Here is a 20,739-nt window from a genome sequence, read left to right as displayed (position 1 = left end):
GTGGTGCTGCCCTACAGCCACATGGCTGCTGGCCAGTGTCTGCCAAATGCTCAAGCACAGATATTCCACGGTTCAGGAGTGCCAATGTCTCCATCCATCATATATCCATGACCCCAGTACATTTACAGATGGCAGAAGTGAATTCATATTGCCATGGACACCAGGGATGTGCTCATCCATGACCCTGAGTATATGTTTGGTATACGTTCATTATGTGCCTGTGCCCCCATGACAGCCTGAAATGTGCATCTGCTGACTGCTGCCATGGCACTTGCAACAGGGGCATGATGGGCTGCAATCCTCCTCTAAACACCCCTGCCCATCTGCCTGTGTGGGACCACATCAGCACTCTGGCTATGGCTAGTGCCTGCACCTTCACTTGCCATAGTCACCATAGTAGCCTGTTCCATGACACCACCTGCCAATCTGTGGCCACTGGTGACAGGGTATGTGTAGGTATTGTGACTGTGTGCAGGGATGGGGTTGACAATAGAGGGATGCCAACCAGTGGCACAGTATCACCCCCTGACAACCCCACCTGTGCCTCAGTATGAGTATCATCATGGTCAGAGTCTGCAGAGACACTGACATTAGTATCAGAGTGGGAGGGACCACAGCCACCATGTCGACATGTGAGGGAAAAACAACATTTGTAAATCACTGCTGGCACCATATGGTTTGCTGGTGCACACACACACACACACACACACACACACACACACACACACACACACACACACACACACACACACATGAGGTGCCTCAATAGCATTACACAGACCTCACATTAGCCAAATGGGGGCATTCATGACACACAGTCAGACAATAACATACACACTCTGGATGGACCCTCAGCATCATGCAGTGCAGCCCTTTCCAATTACCGTTACTGCTAATATACACCTCTGGGATACATGAGTGGTGTTAGTTGGTGATGGCCCTTCACCTAGCACACACACTGCACCCATATAAATTATTGCTATTCACCTGTATACCACTGTGGCAACTCCTACGGAACATACCCCCCAACTGTACAGGGTTTTGCTGAATGTCTACATATGTGGCTCATGTGTTTGGTCTGTTCCTCATAACTCATGTGTTTGTCTGATACATTACTGGATTGGCCTGTGAAATGGTGCCACTAAGTAATGTCCTAATTGGAGGTGCACAGTGCATAACCCACAGTACATGTATTTTAAAACAAAGCCATTTAGTCAAACAACTTCCCAAGCTTGCAGTGTATATAGCAAGTGTACACAGACCTGTTAACATGCCAGGTTTTCATGATATATCACATGAAACATCAGAAATCAGGTCATAACATTTCCATCATTTCATATGACATATAACTTGTGTAATCCAACTGAACAATGTATACATTAGTTACAGGTAACATCTGGTAACTGAAATAGGTAAATTGGCTGGTTGCATGAGTGTGCACACCCTTAAAGTAATACTCTGTTAAAGCAACTTTTGATTTAATCATAGCATGCATTCCTCTTGAAAAGGTGTCTATCAGCATGGCACATATTGACTTGTCTCCCTTGCAAAACAACTCCAACTATGTCTGATTGCAAGGACATCCCCTGTGCACTGCCCTCTTCAGGTTGCCCTGCATATATCCTATTGGATGTAGGTGTGGGCTCTGACTCGGCCAGTGCAGAATATTGCATGTGTTCAGGTAAAGCCATCCATTTGTTGATATGGATGTATGGTTTGGGACATTGTTGTGTGGAAAGGTGGAATTCCTCACCATCCACAGCTATGTGGCAGACACCAGAATGTTTTGGAGCCATAAGGGACCAGTGTTTGGAACTGTTCATAATCCCCTCTAACTTGGCTACAGCCCTAGTTCCACACTGGGAACAGCAACCCCAAAGCAGGACACTGACATCACCATGCTTCACTGTGGGGGTGTTGTTGTTGTGGTGATGTGTAATGGTGATATTGTGCCAAACACACCTATTAGAATTGTGGCCAATGAGTACAACTGTGGTCCCATATTGCCATAACACATTTTCCCATTTTCTTTTTGGAGACCTGATGTATTGTTTTTAGACTTTCACCAGGCCTGGATATTGTTTGGTGTGAGGAACTTCTGCCATCTTCCAACCCTACCCTATAGGCAGGACATGTGGAGAACATGGAAGGTTCCTGTGACATGTAGTACACACCCAGTACTTCCTGAAGAGTCCTGTTACTCCTTCGCTGTTGCTGTAGGGCTCCTGGCAGCCTCCCTGGCCAGTTTTGGTTTTGTATTCTCATAGACTTTGGTGGTTCACTCCTTCGCAATGTCACTGTAGCCCCATATTTTCACCACCTTTTGATGACTGCACTGTGTTCCATGGTATGTGCAATGCTGTGGAAATGTTAGGGTACCCTTCTCCAGGCTGATACATCTCAAACATGTGGTCCCTTAGCAGCTTCATCAGCTCTATGTGAACCATGGCTATTGATGTAGCAGGCAACTGGGTATATGTTGGGATATGTTGGGATAATCCTGGTTGCACAGCTGACTGTTAGTTGCTGTTAATCAATGAGTCTCTGTAATTGATGGCTGTTGTGTACCCAATAAGCTGTACTGCTGTAGTTATATCGAAAGCTGCCTCAACACAGTACTAGCTTCAGCCTGTGCACACATATGCATCTAGGTTGTTGTACTATTGTTATTTGTCATTATTGTTCCCATGACAGATTTGTTTGCTTTAGAATTTAATTCTACAGGTTATAGGTCACATGAAAGGTTGGCAATTCTGAACTTGTCTATTGTGCTGTCATTTTTGTATATCACACATATCTGGCATTCTAACAGGTGTGTACTCCATTTATATGCACTGTATACCACTGATTTCTACAATATGACCCTAGTTTTGAGCCTTTGTCCTCCAGTTTGTCGGTCTTTGTCCAGGTGTCCTGCAATGACGGGTTGTGAGATATGCTATAGATATGTGACATCTCCTGCAAATAGGCCCCTGTCATGACCATCATGATGCAATGCAGTAAACACCACCACAGGTGAACATGCAGATATTGCCAAATGGCTGAGTATAACAGTTGTGTGCATGGTCACGTGCATTAAACCTAGCATGCCTGAGGTACAACAGGGAAACCCCATACTTACTGGGTTCAGGTTTCTGTCCCATGTGCAGACCAGAGGGACCTATGTAGTTGTGAGGGAGAGGTATTGTCAGCAGATTTCACATTAGGCATTGTTACAAGATGAATGCTACGTTTCCGCACAGGTACAGTGCACACTGTGATATTACACAATTTGCTGTCCTTCACCATAGATGTGCACTTGCGTGCATTACTACATCCCACCCACTAATCCATTTTGTACTGACATATGCGTCTAGAGACTCTGTAAATGACAGTTTAAATGCTACCTCAGTACATTGATGTGCACTTTGGCCTTACCTGGATGCTCCTCACCTGTTGCCTGGGTGCCACCCACCTACACAACTGCTGTTTCCCATGCTTTAGTTTGTGTGGGGGGCTACCCCAAGGTTGGCAAGGGGGTCCTCTGTTACCATAAGTGGGGCCTGTGCAGCTGCCCCCCCACTGGTAGCAGTCTGGTCCTGTAGATTGTTCTGGCTATGGCCAGAAAGAATGCCATAGTTTAAGATTACAGCTTCTGTGTTGGCTGGTGTCTCTGCATTTGCTGCTGCATGGTACCTGGAGGACCTACACAGGAAAACACATCACAGTACCTCAGACATTGCTCAGAGTTCTTTACAGAGCCAGCTCATGCATATGGACTATCATTAGCCACCACTTACAAACACATCATACCCCTATACCTGGCAGCACTGTATGAACATGCACTGCACTCCTGGTCCTAATGTGTCATGTTACTCCCACTGAGAGCCAGTACATTGCATAAACCACCATTCATTATTCACATTTGTGTACAGGGATGACAGAGGTCATGTTCCTTGCAGATGGGAAGCCAGTGGTGCTCAGGCTTTGCTTGCATACAGTGCATAATGGAGCTGGAAGCATTTGCCTGGGTTCATGTAGGATGCAGACAGGAATGTTATCAGGCGCCAAGAGACCTTGCTTTTGTCAACTTTGATTAGGCAGTTCAGACCTGATCCATGATGATGTGGGGAGGGGTGTGTGTGTTGTGCATATCCACCTATACTGATGGTGATCCAGGGTGGTGATGTTTGCCCTAATCCTGTCTGCAGCAGGTTAACTGTAGATATGGTGTGTGTGTATGTGTTGTGATTGACCACCATTAAAGGGTGGATTGGTTGGTGCCTCTGAGACTGCAGACATATGTGAAGATGGCCTTGTGATTACCCTGTGTCCAATTTGTACTCATAGTTAGCGTTACAGTAATCCAACTTTGAGCTATTATGCTCATTCAAAGGTTGACATGCCACCCAGTTGGTGCCTGCTCCTACTTTGCCCTGTACAACCAATATAGCATCACATTATGTGCTTTGTGCATTGCTGCTGTCCAGCAAAGGGGTTTTCTCTACTTTGGTGGAGACAGGTCTTACAAGTAAGATATTGCTGAGCCCATACAGCTATGTGGTTGGTCATGTATCTGTTTATAATAAGCATTGACACAAGGTCAGAACACAGTTGGCCACCTCTGCAATTTCAATGTGATACTCATGCTTATTATACTACCCATGTCTGTGTACACATGCTTATTATACTACCCGTGTCTGAGTACTCATGCTTATTATAATACCCGTGTCTGTGTACTCATGCTTATTATACTCCCCATGTCTGTGTACTCATGCTTATTATACCACCCGTGTCTGTGTACTCATGCTTATTATACTACCCGTGTCTGTGTACTCATGCTTATTATACTACTCATGTCTGTGTACTCATGCTTATTATACTACCCATGTCTGTGTACTCATGCTTATTATACTACCTGAGTCTGTGTACTTATGCTTATTATACTACCCGTGTCTGTGTACTCATGCTTATTATACTACCCATGTCTGTGTACTCATGCTTATTATACTACCCGTGTCTGAGTACTCATGCTTATTATAATACCCGTGTCTGTGTACTCATGCTTATTATACTCCCCATGTCTGTGTACTCATGCTTATTATACCACCCGTGTCTGTGTACTCATGCTTATTATACTACCCGTGTCTGTGTACTCATGCTTATTATACTACTCATGTCTGTGTACTCATGCTTATTATACTACCCATGTCTGTGTACTCATGCTTATTATACTACCTGTGTCTGTGTACTCATGCTTATTATACTACCCGTGTCTGTGTACTCATGCTTATTATACTACCCATGTCTGTGTACTCATGCTTATTATACTACCCGTGTCTGTGTACTCATGCTTATTATACTACCCGTGTCTGTGTACTCATGCTTATTATACTACCCGTGTCTGTGTACTCATGCTTATTATACTACCCATGCCTGTGTTCTCATGCTTATTATACTACCCATGTCTGTGTACTCCTGCTTATTATACTACCCATGTCTGTGTACTCATGCCTATTATACTACCCATGTCTGTGTACTCATGCTTATTATACTACCGGTGTCTGTGTACTCATGCTTATTATACTACCCATGTCTGTGTACTCATGCTTATTATATCATGCTTATTATACTACCCGTGTCTGTGTACTCATGCTTATTATACTACCCGTGTCTGTGTACTCATGCTTATTATACTACCCATGTCTGTGTACTCATGCTTATTATACTATCCGTGTCTGTGTACTCATGCTTATTATACTCCCCATGTCTGTGCACTAATGCTTATTATACTACCCGTGTCTGTGTACTCATGCTTATTATACTACCCATGTCTGTGTACTCATGCTTATTATACTACCCATGTCTGTGTACACATGCTTATTATACCACCCGTGTCTGTGTACTCATGCTTATTATACTACCCATGTCTGTGTACTCATGCTTATTATACTACCCATGTCTGTGTACTCATGCTTATTATACTACCCATGTCTGTGGCAGGGCAATGACACCACTAGTAGCTGTAGATGTGTAACTCTGTGGGATGCACAGAAACTAAGGTTATACACATGTACATGTACAGCTTAATCACCTGACATTTTGCATCCCATGTCAGTTGTTATGAGGCAGCCAGGTACACCTACCCATACATACATATGCACAGGTAATACCTGCTATACATTCCTGCTCTATGTCAGTATGGCATACTGTAAATTATAGTCTTGCTGCTTGGTCAGTCATGTCAACCTGTTAGGGCAGGACATCTGTAGGACAACACACATACATGGTGCGCTATTGGTCACAATTAGTGACACTTTCTTCATATTGCTGTAACATATATGTCATTTGATACTGCAGTGGCCTTTGCATTCACAGACATATCCTGGAGGATGTCTGATGCTCATATGGCAGGCAGAGAGGTGAAAGGATAGGTGTGTGGTAGTGAAGGTAGGAACTGTTAATGTTGTGAGTATGACTGGTATGGGGACAGAGCTAGCTGATATGCTGGACAGAGGAAAGGTGGATATATTGTGTGTGCCAGAGACCAGATGGAAGGGATGTACAGCTCTGTGTTTCAGAGTTGGGTACAAATAGTTCTATCATGGTGTGTATGAGAGGGGAAATGGTGTAGGGTTTAACCAGAAGGAACATTATGCCAAGAGTGTATGTGGAGGTGATAAGAGTGTCAGGTAGAGTGATGTTCAGGAGCCTGGGAATTGATGGTGTAATGCTGACAGTTGTAAGCGCATATGCTCTGCTAATTGTGTGTGTTATGGATGAGACAGACGTACTTTAGTGTGGTTGAATGAAGTGGTGATGAGTGTACCCAAGGGTGAGTGAGTGGTGAATGAAGATTTCAATGGGCATGTTGGTGAAGGGAACAGAGGGGATGCAGAAGTGATGTGTAGGTATGGTGTTAAACAAAGGAATGCAGAAGGTGAGATGGTGGTGGAGTTTGCAACAGAGGTTGGACATGGATGTGGTGAATACATAGTATTATCAAATTGAGGGGCATAGAGTGTTATACAAGAGTGGAGGATGATGCACACACGTGGATTATCTCCTATGCAGATGGGCTTGTTTGAAGGGGACTGGTAATTGTAAATTGGTGACAGGGAAAGTGTAGCTAGGCAGCATGGAAGGTTGGTCTGAGGGTCAACACTGGTGATCACGAAGAGGGGAGGAGTTTGAGGGCAGCACCATGGATCAAATGGTGGATACTGAGAAAGGGCAATTGTGAAGTTGAGTTCAGGGAAGAGTTAAGACAGGTAGTAGGTGGCAGTGAAGAGTTAGCAAATATCTGGGTAACTACATTCAAGCTAGTAAGGGAGATGAGTAGAACAGGGCTTGGTGTGACATCTGCACAGAGGAAGGAGGACAAGGAGGCCTGTTAGTGGCATGAGGAAGCACAGGGGAGTATACAGCGAAAGATGTTGGCCAAGGAGAAGTGGGATTGTCAGACAGATGCAGAAAGTAGACAGGTGTATAGGGAGATGGGGTGCATGGCAAAGAGAGTGGTGGCAAAGGCTGGGGATGGGGCATCTGAAGGGTTGTATGCAAGGTGGACACCAAGGATGGAGGATAGGACCTGTACCAATTGGCTTGACAGAGGCATGTAGCTAGGAAGGATGTGCAGCAGATAAGGCTGAGAAAGGATAATGGTGGAAGTGAACTCACTAGCGAGGAGAGAGTGTCGCACAGGTGGAAACAGTACTTTGAGGGGCTGTTGAATGAAGAGAATGAGAGAGAGAGAAGGTTGGATGATGTGGGTATGGTGACTCAGGATGTGCAACAGATTATCAAGTGAGGAAGTAAGGACAGCTATGAAGAGGTTTAAGAATGGAATGGCTATTGGTCCAGATGACATACCTGTGGAAGCATGGATGTGTTTAGGACAAATGGCAGTGGTCTTTTTAACCGTATTGTTTACTGTAATCTAGAGAGGTGAGAGGATGCATGTGGAGTGGATGAAATGCGTTTAGGTACAGATTATGAGAATAAGGGTGATGAGCAGAGCTGTAGTAACTACAGAGGGATAACATTGATCAGCCACAGCATGAGGTAATGGTAAAGGGTGGTGTGCAGAGCTATAGTAACTACAGAGGGATAACACTGATCAGTCACAGCATGAGGTAATGGTAAAGGGTGGTGTGCAGAGCTATAGTAACTACAGAGGGATAACACTGATCAGTCACAGCATGAGGTAATGGTAAAGGGTGGTGTGCAGAGCTATAGTAACTACAGAGGGGTAACACTGATCAGTCACAGCATGAGGTAATGGTAAAGGGTGGTGTGCAGAGCTATAGTAACTACAGAGGGATAACACTGATCAGCCACAGCATGAGGTAATGGTAAAGGGTTGTGGAAGCTAAGTTAAGAAGGGAGGTGAGGATTACCGATCAGCTGTATACTTTCATGACAAAAAAGAGCAGTACATATGTGATGTTTGCTCTGAGAGTGTTGATGGGGACATACAGAGAAGGTCAGATGTAGTTGGGTTGTATCTTTGTGGACTTACAGACAGCATATGACAGGATGCCTAGAGAGGAGTTGTGGTATTGTATGAGGTGGTCAGGAGTGGTGGTGGAATCCATAAGAATGCTACAGGATATGTACAAGGGTAGTGTGACAGCAGTGAGTTCTATATTGGGAGTTACAGGTGTGTATAAGGTGGAGGTTGGAGTACATCAGGGATCAGCTATGAGACCCATTATTATTTGCAGTGGTGATGGACAGGTTGACAGACATGACCAGATAGGAGTCCCCCTAGACTGTGCGTTTTGCAGATGACATTGTGGTGTATAGTGAGAGAAGGGAACAGGTTGAGGAGATTATGGAGAGGTGGAAGTATGGTCTAGAGGGGGAAGAATGATTGTCAGCAGGACTAAGACAGAATATATGTGTGTGAATGGGAGGGAGGATGGAAGAATGGTGAGGATGCAGGGAGTACAGTTTGCAAAGGTGGATAGGTGTAAATACTTGAGAACAACAGTTCAGAGTAATGGCAAGTGTGGAGGAGAGGTGATGACGTGAGTACGGGCAGGATGTGGGTGGTGGGGAAGTGTGTCATGTGTGATTCGGGACAGACAAGTATCATTAAGAGTGATAGGGAAGGTCTACAAGAGGGTACTGAGACCAGCTATGTTATATGGGTTGGAGACATTGGCATTGAAAAAAGAGGCACAAGTCAGAGCTGGCCATAGCAGAGTTACTGATGGTATGATTTGCACTGGGTGTGGCCTAGCAGTGTCACTGTTGGTATTGTGCAACACACACTCGAGTAGTGGTCATACGTGAGCCATCCTTTTCTGGGATGACTCAGGGCCCTGAACTTTGTTCTATGTCACTGCAGACAAACACAGTTTCTATGGCCATAGGTTCTGCTCAGCAATATATCAGTACAGCATGGTTGTTGAGACATAATATTGTTTGAACTTCCTATTTTCCATGTTTTCATGCCCCTATTACATTCTATTACAGGTTTGATTGTTTGACATAGCTGTGTGTTTTTGTTTTCAGTTCAGTTGGTATACTCCATCAGTCACAGTGTGTGTGTCTGTCTGTCTCTTTGTTTGTTTCTGTGGTTGTGTGTATGTGCCTGTGTCTGTGTCTCTGTCTGTGTCTCTGTCTCTCTCTCTCTGCGACAGATGTAGGATATACATCTGTTCTGTATAGGCAGCATCTTGCCTTTAGTAGGTAATGTTCATGAGCAGCTGATGGCCTGTGCACCAGTTGTAGTCCCCCACTTGCTAATTGCATGTGGAACAGCTGTGTTATCATTCCCATACCCAATAGCATAGAAAGACACTCCTATAACTGAGTACTTCATGTGGGCGTTGCCGAGTCCTTCATGGAGGTGAGTGACAAACAGCATCACAGTGTGTAGTTGGGAATACCTCTTACAACAAACACTGTGGAGACAGCCCAACAAACTGGAGAAGAATGTTCCAGACATAGGGGCAGAATGTAAGTATTGCTGTTATACATCAAACAACAACAAAGTACTCCCAACAGTTAATGCCTCACCACAGAAAATGAAGAAAATACTAAGTCCAACAACAGCACCACATATGAGGCGACCAGGCTCACTTAAATTATCCAGATTACTCAGAGAGTGTATAAAAGCAAAGATCTTTTATTCACATAAATCCAACAGGTTAGCGCTTTCACATATTGCTTCCTCAGACCTTAAAAACTCTAATGCTACAGTTGCAATCTTTAAATACTGCAACAGTCAAGGGTGAGCCCTTCACTTTACCACTTAAAAGGAAACAACTTCATTTTCTACCTGCTGCCAGATAACACAATATAAAACATTATTATGTTTGGTTACCTCATGTTAGCTTTATAAATACACTGAGGGGGTGTCTTGCCTTTTTCACCTTTGTTACATATAGTACGTACGTTATGTCCCTGTTCCTGGACCATTTCCCCACTAAACTAGGTATAAATCCTTATGTCACAAGATGGGTTGCCAACTGGCTCACTGACAGAACCCGCACTGTAAAAGTTGCAGACTCCAAATATGACTTTAAAGCAGTGACAAGTGGAGTACCACAGGGTTCCGTCCAGGGACCTCTCCTATTTGGTATCTACTTCTCTGAAGTACAGGCTAACACAGAAGGCCACTGGCTAATGAAGTTCACAGATGACTGCAAACTAGGAGCCATAGTCAAGTCCCCAAATGATGTGGACATCCTAGAGAAGGGCCTCGCTGAGACAGATGCCTGGTGTCAGAGCCATGGCCTCAAGCTCATTGCTAAAAATTGCAGTGTCATCCCCTTTGGTAAAAACTCTGTACCCATGAACTACCACATAGGCAGCAATCTACTTAAAACTGAATGCGTGATAAGAGACCTTGGGACCCAGGTGGACATTAGTCTCTCCTTTGATAGTCACATTGCCACCGTAGTCAGGCATCCTTCTACATGGCACACCTCATCATAAAAGGGTTCTCATCCAAGAAAAAAGAGGTCATTGTTCCCCTCTACTAGACACTCATTAGACCCATTATAGAGTACAATGCCCCTTTTTGAATATACCTCACAAGACATCTGCAGCAGCTGGAAAGGCCACAGAAGTACCTCACAAAGAGGATTACTGGCCTCAAACAGATGCCCTACACTGACCGCCTTAAAAAAACCCAGCTTTTCTCCGTAGCATATCACCTACTCTGAGGTGATCGCTGTCTAACATATAAAGCTATGTCAAACCCAGAGCTGCTGGGCATGCTACACCTAAAGAAATCCCAATCCCTCTGACTACACGCTCTAGGGACCTAATCCTTGTCACCACAATAAACAGGACTTGCTGAAGGGATAGATTCCTGTCCCAGAAACTTGCCATACTCTTGAACAGGCTACCCATCTATGTCAAGCAAAGTTGTTCATTAGCACTCTTCAAGAAAAATCTTGATGAGTGGATGGGAAATAGAAAATACACCCCGGGAATCACTTCTATGTCTCTGCTCAACAGTGGCACAAGAAAATAACTTTCATGGGTGGCGTAAGCCAGGGAACCTTGTTGGCTAGGCTTATGTAGGCCCTTGGGCCGATAGCCTAGTACCTACCTATGAACCTATGAACCTATTTGAAAACTGAAAGCTAATATTTAATGGAGAACTAAAATAAAAATGTAGCATAGCAACATCCAGATTGAAGAAACTCCAGCTCTATTCAGTCGCATACCGTCTGCTCAGAGGTGACATGTGCCTGACATACAAGGCCATGTCCAACCCGGAATTAATGGACATGCTCCACCTCAAAAAATCCAAATCCACCAAAACCACTAGAGCAAGCGACTTAAACCTTAGCACGGATATAAATAGGACGTGCTGGAGGGATAGATTTATCACTCAGAGACTCCCTATGCTGTGGAATAAAATCCCGGTCCATGTGAGGCAGAGCACCTCGCTGACTCTGTTCAAGAGAAATCTAGACCTGTGGATGGGAGATCGTAGGTTTACCCCAGGAATCATCTCTGTGTCACTGCTGGACAGAGGCACAACAAACTAATGGGCACAGTATTTTTTCATATAAGGGGTGGCGTAAGCCACAATAATTTGGGCTAGGCTTATAAATGCCTTAGGGCAGATAGCCTAGTATAAACCTATGAACCTATGAACCTATGAACCAAAACGTAAATTAATTTTGGTACAAAAAAACACAGTAAGATCAATAAAGTCAATTGGTTCTAAACTTTTCAAGAGTGGTAACATATATGGCTAAATCTTTACCACTATATTCTATAGTCAGGAAGTTTATCACTGCTTAAAATATCTGTCATTTGTAATTTTTTCACAGATTATGAAACTATTGTATAATTCTTTTTTATTATTAACATAGGAAATTGTATTAAATTTTTTATGTGAACAGGTAAGGAAGGGCTTGTAGACATATGTTTGTCATTTCTTTAAAAATCTTGTCTACAGTTTAACTCTCATGGGATCCACCCAAAGCCTTAATTATATAGATTATAACTTAATACATTTATATGCTCTAATACATGGTAAATATAGAATTCTGAGATTTTAAAGGACTTCTTTAGATTTGAAACAACCAAGTTTAAAATAAGTCCATCAGTGGAAACAGCTTACCACATTAAAGGAAAAGCTTTCTTGGGGGTAGGTTGTATGAAGAGTTTAAATATCAGAATACATTTGAAATCTATTCACCCTTGGGAATGAAACTTTAAGCCAAATATTTAAACTTATACTTAGACTAAATAAAACATTCTTACTAATCAAGCTTCAAGACTGTAAATATTAACAGCATTAAAGGTTATATTATTTTGGAAGACATTTCAAGCTATCAGGAATATGTATAGACCTCACATCTATGTAATTTGGAATCGGATGGATATCCTTACATTCACCGCTGCAGTATTCATTACTATATGTAGATTCCCTGCTGTGAAGCCTGTCAGCCAGTCTACCAAAGTCTACTGTTACTTTGAGATACACTGAACTTCAGCCTACTTTTTCCCCTCTCCACAATCTGACAGTGAGAGGGTGCTGCATGCCTTAGACATGCATAGACAGCTCAGATTTTATTTGGATAAGACTAATGCTATCAAAAAATCTGATCAGTTTTTTGTTTCCTTTCATCCTAGGTCTTTAGGATTGGTTGTTTCCAAGCAAACTATTTCTTCTTGGATTTCAAAGGCTATTTCTTTTTCTTATACTTTTCATGGCAAGAACCTGTCTTCTTCTGTAAGGGCTCATTCTTCTAGAGCTGTGGCTTCTTCTGATGCTTTTTTTCAAGGGTTCAGACACTAATTCTATTCTTGAAGCAGCTACCTGGACTTCTGGTGCATACGTTTACCAAGCATTACAAGTTGGACCTGGACGGTATCTCCAGAGCTACAGCTGGCTTTGTTAATGCCATTCTTCATGGCTTCTTAGTAGGCTCTACTGCTGCTTCCTGCTCCTGTTCCATCTTGAGCTTTAGCACTCTTCCATATAATAATGAATACTGCAGTGGTAAATGTAAGGACATTGTACAGTTGTGTAAAATCTTACCATAACTGTAGATGTCCTTGCCTTCACTGCTGCAGTATTCAGTTACTCCCTCCTTTCCCCTAGTCATTTATTCTTTCCTGGATGTGCAGGTGCTCTTTGGTTTTCCTTGGACTGTTGTTCCTACTGGGGCAATAAGTTCTGAGGATGGTACACCTGAATGTCACCTTTATGCCCTACACTATGTGAGGAGAATGTAGGTGCCATTCAGCATACCTTAAAGAAATGGTAGAGTTTGGTAGACTGACCAGTTTCATGGCGGAGAATCCCCATATATTAGTGAATACTGCATTGGTGAAGGCAAGGATATCTACCATTATGGGAAGATTTTACACAAATGAACTTTTTCAGCAATAGGGAACAAAATAGATTTGACCAATTTCATTTATAATTTGATGCAGAACAAGGCAACTTATTGCATCAGCAATTGTCAATGCACCTGAAACTGGAAAAGACATAAAACATTTGAAATCATTTGTAAATGCTTTTAGGCTTATTGATTTACTATAATTGACAAGAAATTAAAAAAAATAATTTGTAGCAGTTGTCAAATCAAAGAAATAGCTAAAAGACTCTCTATTCACTGACTCCTCATCTTTCCAGTATCCTGGTTATTTACTAAACGTAAGTCACCTGCATCAGAGACACAAGTGCTTTGAGCATAGCTTTACAGTATATTATAAAAAAATATTAGGGTTAGTAAGTGCTAGAAGCATTTCCAATGAGGGGTAAGTCTATGGACACTTGAGTACTACTTTAAACTTTACTAGCTGTATTCACAATTTCATAACTCCTTTGTGTATGCAAGCACGTCTTCAATAAAGTCTTGTTTACTTAAAATAAGTGGGTTTACAGTTATTTATTGAAGTTCACTTTCTCTGATATCAGTATTATATTATAAACAAAACACAGTAATATGTGGACTTACTGAAGAATCTGAACTTCAGCAAAATAATGTTTTTTTTTTTTTTTTTTTTTTTTTTTTGCAGGTGGCAATCTCCCTGCACCCCAACATGGGTGGGCAGCACTCACTCACCCAAATATCATAATGGCAGCAACATCATTACAGATACTGGTTGGTGGCAGAACCACTAGCCACAAGAGTTTCCTGTAAACTTAAGTCCCTTAACAGCACTGACTTAATTACAGGGATTACATATTACGTATGTGCCTTAATCTGCCTGTTATCAGGATCAGGTGGTGGTCACAGCACAAACCACAGGGAACACTCTAAACTCTCATGTCTTCATGGCACTTCACCTAGCATGGGGATCTGGGTTTGAGGAGAACCATTAAACAGGGCAAGGTCAGACAACTCAGGGACAGCTATTCTATGAATAAAAATTTGTTGTCTGTTGGAGTAATTTCTAATGTCACCTTTCTATGGATTCTAAAGAAGCACATTAACTCTGAGTAGGACAGAATAAATCAGAGGCTCACTGAGTAACTAGAACATTTCCAGGTTACATGTCCACCTGTATCTGCTTCACGGAATATGCATGTTTTAGTTCTCTTCGACAGTAAACACAACTAATTTGAAATGTAACTCTGTGTCTCTCTGGGAAGTCAGTCAACTTGTTTTACTGACACATTTCACTCCAACATAAATATAAGCATACATATAAAGAAGATGTCAAGAATATCTAAGTAAACTAAGTCCCCAGTCATAGTTTTAGTATGATATGTGTTGTGGAAATTGAATTCAAGAAATGTTATCTCTTAAACTTTCTTTTTGATATGAAAGTCTTCAGATTGTTTTCTGCATTTGTAATGATCTGCAGCCAGACCATAGTCCTTGATATTTAAGAACAAATTATTAATAATAAACTCTGTAACAGTTAGTAATAACTATGTAGACAGAATGCTCAATAAATAACCACTGAATTAAATAATATAAATGATAGTGGCCTCACTACATTTATAAAGTAAATGATGTTTTTTTCTGCAGCTTTATTGAATCAATTGCATTTAGATAGAGTGAAATTTAGCCGGAACAAGACAGAGAGCAAAATGCGTAGAAAAGATAGAAAACCACAGATGTTCTTCTGACTGTTGATATTACTTACTTCAATATAATTATTCCCTTTTAGATCAGTAGTGGAGCAGCAGTTCCTATTCTCAGTGATAAGGCAAAATTTCCTTCATTTTTCCGAACCATTCCAAACCAAGACTTCGAAGCACTGGCCATCACACAATTAATGCTTTACTTTGGCTGGAGCTGGGTTGGTATTTTACTTGAAGACAATGATTATGGACAGTTAGGAAGCCAAAGTCTGAAAAAAGAACTTTTGAAGAGTGGAGTTTGCATTGCCTTCTCAGAGACTATTCCCGTGCGCTATTCCAAATGGAAAATTCTTTGGATTATTGATGTTATAAAGAAATCATCTGCAGATATAATTATTGTTGTTTCAACTGAATCTAATTTTATTCCATTAATGGAAGAACTTTCAGTACAGAATATTACTGGAAAAGTTTGGCTTGCCTATCACAGCTGGTCAGATACACCAAATGTTTCTAAGAAACAATATGTCAGATCATTCATGGGTACTGTTGGCATTGGTTTCCATAATAGACTGATCCATGGATTTCAGAGTTTCTTACTTAATATTCATCCTGCTGCAGCAGTAAATAATATTTTTATTAAAATTTTCTGGGAAGAAGCATTTGGGTGTAAATGGCCGAGCTTTCTTTCAACCAATACAAGTACCTTGGAGAAAAATGGCATAGTTTGCACAGGAGATGAGAAATTGGAACAAAGCTTTCAGCTTTTTTTCACAGAACGTAACATAAGAAGCACATATTATACCTATACTGCAATTTATTCAGCGGCCCATGCTCTTCATGACCTTTTGACTTGCAAAGCTGGTAATGGGCCATTTTCCAATCGTACATGTGCAAATTTCCAAGACATTCATCCATGGCAAGTAAGTAAAATGTGCGTAACTGCACATTTGAAGTCATAGAGTATGCCTGACCATACACACTGGATATCTTTAAAAATAAACACTTTATTTCTAGTATTGAATTCTCAGCCAGCAAAGTACTAAGTATATGAAGTGGTGGGTACCTAATACAAGAAAAAAATACTAGAGAATGAATGGCACAAAATGAGTCCAAGATGCTGAATTCATAAAACATCAACCTGAAATAGCAGGCTATATTGTCATGAAAAATTACTTTAAAAGAAATGTAGCAAACAGTAAAAGTATTGAAAGCAGGCAAAGATGAAAGACTTCAATAGATACAATGTGTAACTCAGAAAGGCAGAGTGTCGCTGTATTCATCTTTTTTATCAGATGGGCTTTGCCATTACACTTCGGTATGCTATACATGCTAGGTGTATGGTCACACTATATTTTATGTAAAAGGGCCATGCTTCAGCCTCCATTGATGGGGGAACTTCACCTACCCACTTTCCTGCTTTTTTGGAATGTGTTTTGTTAGTTATGAATGGATGTATGTATATATGTATGTATGTGTATGTATCCATGTATCTAAGTATCTATGTATTATTTACTTGTAGGTTAGCACACTGACCGTTGAAAACATTTATGAAAATATTTCTCACCTGTGAATTCCTCCCCCTTCTCCTTCATTTTCTTTCTCTCTGCTCATTTAAAAAATATATTAATTTATTTATTTGACAATTGTTTACCGGGAAAGTCTGACTGTGGTCCTAGGATCCCATTTTCAGCAGAGGTAAATGATTGGTAATAATATATTACAGTTGAATTCTTACAGAAATAAAAATATACATGTCAAAGATTGCAATGGAAGAGATATATCAGACGTTTACAAGGTCACAGGGAGAAATTGTATGACAACTTGATTAATTATTGGAAAATGAAAAGAGAAGGGACAGATAACACTAGAAGAAGCTAGGAATAAATAAAAGTGTGTAGAAGGGAACTGGAGAGGGCAATAAGAGTAGCTGCTGTGGGAAGAGAGGGGAGAGGTAAGGGTACTTGTATCAGTCATGTGACTCCTTTCCCTTCGCTCCTTCCAGTAACTGAACACATTTATCAATCCAGAAAGTATATCAATAGCTAACAGTTTTCCACAGATGTCTGACCCTTTACAAAACCTACATGTGTGTCTTGCAGACCTTCCCCTATAGGAATTTCTAACCTGACTTTTAACACCCTTGGAAGTATCATTACATCTGCAATACAGGGTGATAGGAGTCTATAGTTCACTAGGTCCTTCATATCTCCCTTTCTTTTGAGGAGCCCCACTTCTGTCATCTCTGCTATGGATTAAGGGAATAAACTAATGTCTATCACTGCATTAATGTTGAGCATACCTGAACACCCACTAATTATTTATTTATTTATTTACATTTGTTTACCGTGATGGTCCAGCTAGGCCAGAATTGCCCATTTCCAGTGGAGTTCCATGGAGAGAAGCTCCACATATAAGACATTTCACATACAATACAGAATTTACATTAATAAAGACAATTAGTACATATTATTGGCAGCTTATACAACTGGTGAAAAAAACAGTACATAAGTAATCATTCTCAAATCAAAGATATTATACAAGCAATACAGAGTATATATATGAGAACATTCCATATGAGTAGTTTTCATCTAGCAAAATTTATATAGGACACTTCATGCAGTGGGTGCATAACAGATACAGGAATTAATCAGAGACTAGGTACTTAAACTTTTCACATGTTTAGGGGGTGTAATAGCTGAGTGATAGGCTATATTACTAATTTATAGAAGTCAGTTTTAAGTCACCTGGAATATATGACTTCTCAAAAAGTTCTGTTCATTAATGTAAATCTATGCAGCTGCTACAACAAGCAGACAAGTTATGAATGTTTTATCCAGTTGAATGTAATACCTAAATTTGATAAGTATGTTTTACTTTTTTTTTTTTTAATGGAAAAAAGATATGTTATGTTTTATGCTATACTGTAAAAATGAATTTTCTATGGAGGTTTTTTACCTGTGCTTTTACTGAAAAGAGGTACTTTAATTAACACAAAGTCGGAACACCCGAACCGAACTTTAAAACCACTGTAAACACTAAAAAACAAGCGACTGTTGGAAAAAGAAAGATGCTGCTAAGCCAAGTGGATTTAAGCGCTTTCTTTCACTTTATTTGTCAACGTGAACTTCCTCAGAAAACCAGGATGCCTCCCAACATCCTGGTTTTAAAGACATATACAGGAAATGATGTAAATCCCGATAACAATGTTGACATTTTTGAAAAATATATTGTATTTAAAAACAATTATATAACCACACTTCTTAAAAAGAATTATTATATATGTTTTAAATACATACTTAAATGTGTTGTACATCATTTTTAAATCCATGACACCTTAATTAAAACTGAATTCAGTCATCTAATATTAAAACTTTAAAAATTTTTTCCTTGACTGACTCGTGTCTATGATTTGAATATAGACCATTTGTAAGTGAAAACTACACTTGTTGTTATTTCTAGTGTATGAAACCAAAATAAACTATTACAAACGTTGAGAACGTTGTTATTACCACCATCTAAACCCTAAGAATTGTTATCAAATGACCATTCCTACAACGATATCCAAATACATACCAAAAACCACATGATACCTTAATGGTGAATTGATGATTCACTGATAACATCTATTTGCTGACATTAGTAGAATTTATTGAACACAATCACAGTTAGGCTTTTGAAATATCACCAAAACACATTGATGTTTGTGTTTGTTACACTCAGTGAAATTTAACTTTCTTTTAAATAAAGGAAACAACCGACAGAATTTAACAGACGTAGGCTTAGATTGTGTCTGAAAATTACAAAATTGTCTGCTGCTCCCCATCATTAGAACAAATTCCTTACATGAGACCTATAAAAAAGTGTGATAATTTATGACAATGATGTTGTTCTTGTATAGGTGTACTTATACCTAAATCTTTATATAAACACTTCGATACACGTACCCATATTTACATGTATATGTATATATGTGCACGTGTTTGTGTGTACACACACACACACTTGCACTACCATGTGTGTGTGTACCCACATAACCATACCCATATGTTTATCCTGACAGGGATCGTTTGTGACCTATAGATACTCTCCTTTGACGACCCAAGTGTAAGTGTATATATGCATCCTAGTTAGATATTAATATTTCATCCAGACCCAAAACTGACCAAGTTGAAAAGACCATCTTTTAGAAAAAACCTTTTAAACAGTGTTCATAGGATCACAAACTGATCCTTTGTGATCATGCATTTCCATCTGATGTTAAACTGATGGAATTAGTTATAAAGTGAATCTATTTGTATGACAGGAAACACTTGATATTAATGGAGTCATTGAGACCTGGTGGTTCATCTGCTCCCAGACACAACTGCCACAAAGATTCTTTTTGCTCTAACCTGTTATTCAGATCCCCCTTCAGTAGACTTTTCTCTATATAGTCTAAGACAAAGAACTCAAATTTTTTGAAATCTCGACATTCTAATGAGTGTCTAGCTAGTGAATTGTTCTTGTCTTTATTTTTTATGGCTAGAGTGTGCTCGTATATCCTGCGTTTTAACATCCTTTTGGTCTTCCCTACATAGTAACTTTCACAAGTTGAACACGTAGCTAAGTAGACTACGTATTCACTATTACAGTTGTGGTATTTATTTGCCCAGAAAGTTTTACTGATGTGTTTAAGTGTCACAAAAGAAGTGTTACTTATGTGTCGACACTGTCTACAGTTTTGACATGCGAATGTTCCCTTTTTTCTACCGATCGCCCTGATAGATTCTGTATTAGTGTCATGTTCTGTTTCTAAAATGCTTTTTATGTTTGTTACATTTTTGAATGTGAAACTTGGTTTAAAACCTATACATGACATTAATTCCCTATTTCCTATTATTATACACCAATTCTTTTCTATGATTTTTCTTATATCCCACAGTTCATTAGAGAGTGGAAGGGGAAATGCACTCTGAAAATTGTCCATCTTGTTATATTTTCTATTGACCCCTATTAATACTTCATCAGTGTTACCATTTCTATTTGTTGTCAAAATTGGTTCAGCTACCCCTCGACGAAGCAATCTTACTTCATTCTCTAACTTTTTTAACATATTTTTCTTATATCCTCTATCTATGAAGAGATTCCTTAACTGTAGAATTTCTTCATTGAATATGATGTCGTCAGATGTTAAGCGACTGAGCCTTATCATCTGCCCTTTGATCACATTTCTTTTCATGTGAATGGGATGCAGACTA

At 40.3% G+C, this 20,739-nt stretch overlaps 1 protein-coding gene across 1 annotated transcript in view; it reads left to right on the top strand.

Annotated features, from left to right (window-relative positions):
- The first annotated feature begins 15,592 nt into the window (after positions 1-15,592).
- The window catches only part of LOC122795060 (extracellular calcium-sensing receptor-like), a 229,447-nt gene continuing 224,300 nt past the window's right edge, over positions 15,593-20,739 (top strand). The window contains exon 1 of the mRNA XM_044063636.1: positions 15,593-16,422. Within this exon, the coding sequence (XP_043919571.1) occupies positions 15,697-16,422 (726 nt within the window). The 5' untranslated portion in view covers positions 15,593-15,696. The remainder of the gene's footprint in view (positions 16,423-20,739) is intronic.

Source organism: Protopterus annectens, chromosome 2.part1, assembly GCF_019279795.1.
Source record: "Protopterus annectens isolate FY-2018-M chromosome 2.part1, PAN1.0, whole genome shotgun sequence".
Lineage (NCBI taxonomy): Eukaryota > Metazoa > Chordata > Ceratodontiformes > Protopteridae > Protopterus > Protopterus annectens.
This window is presented reverse-complemented; position numbering and strand designations above follow the sequence as displayed.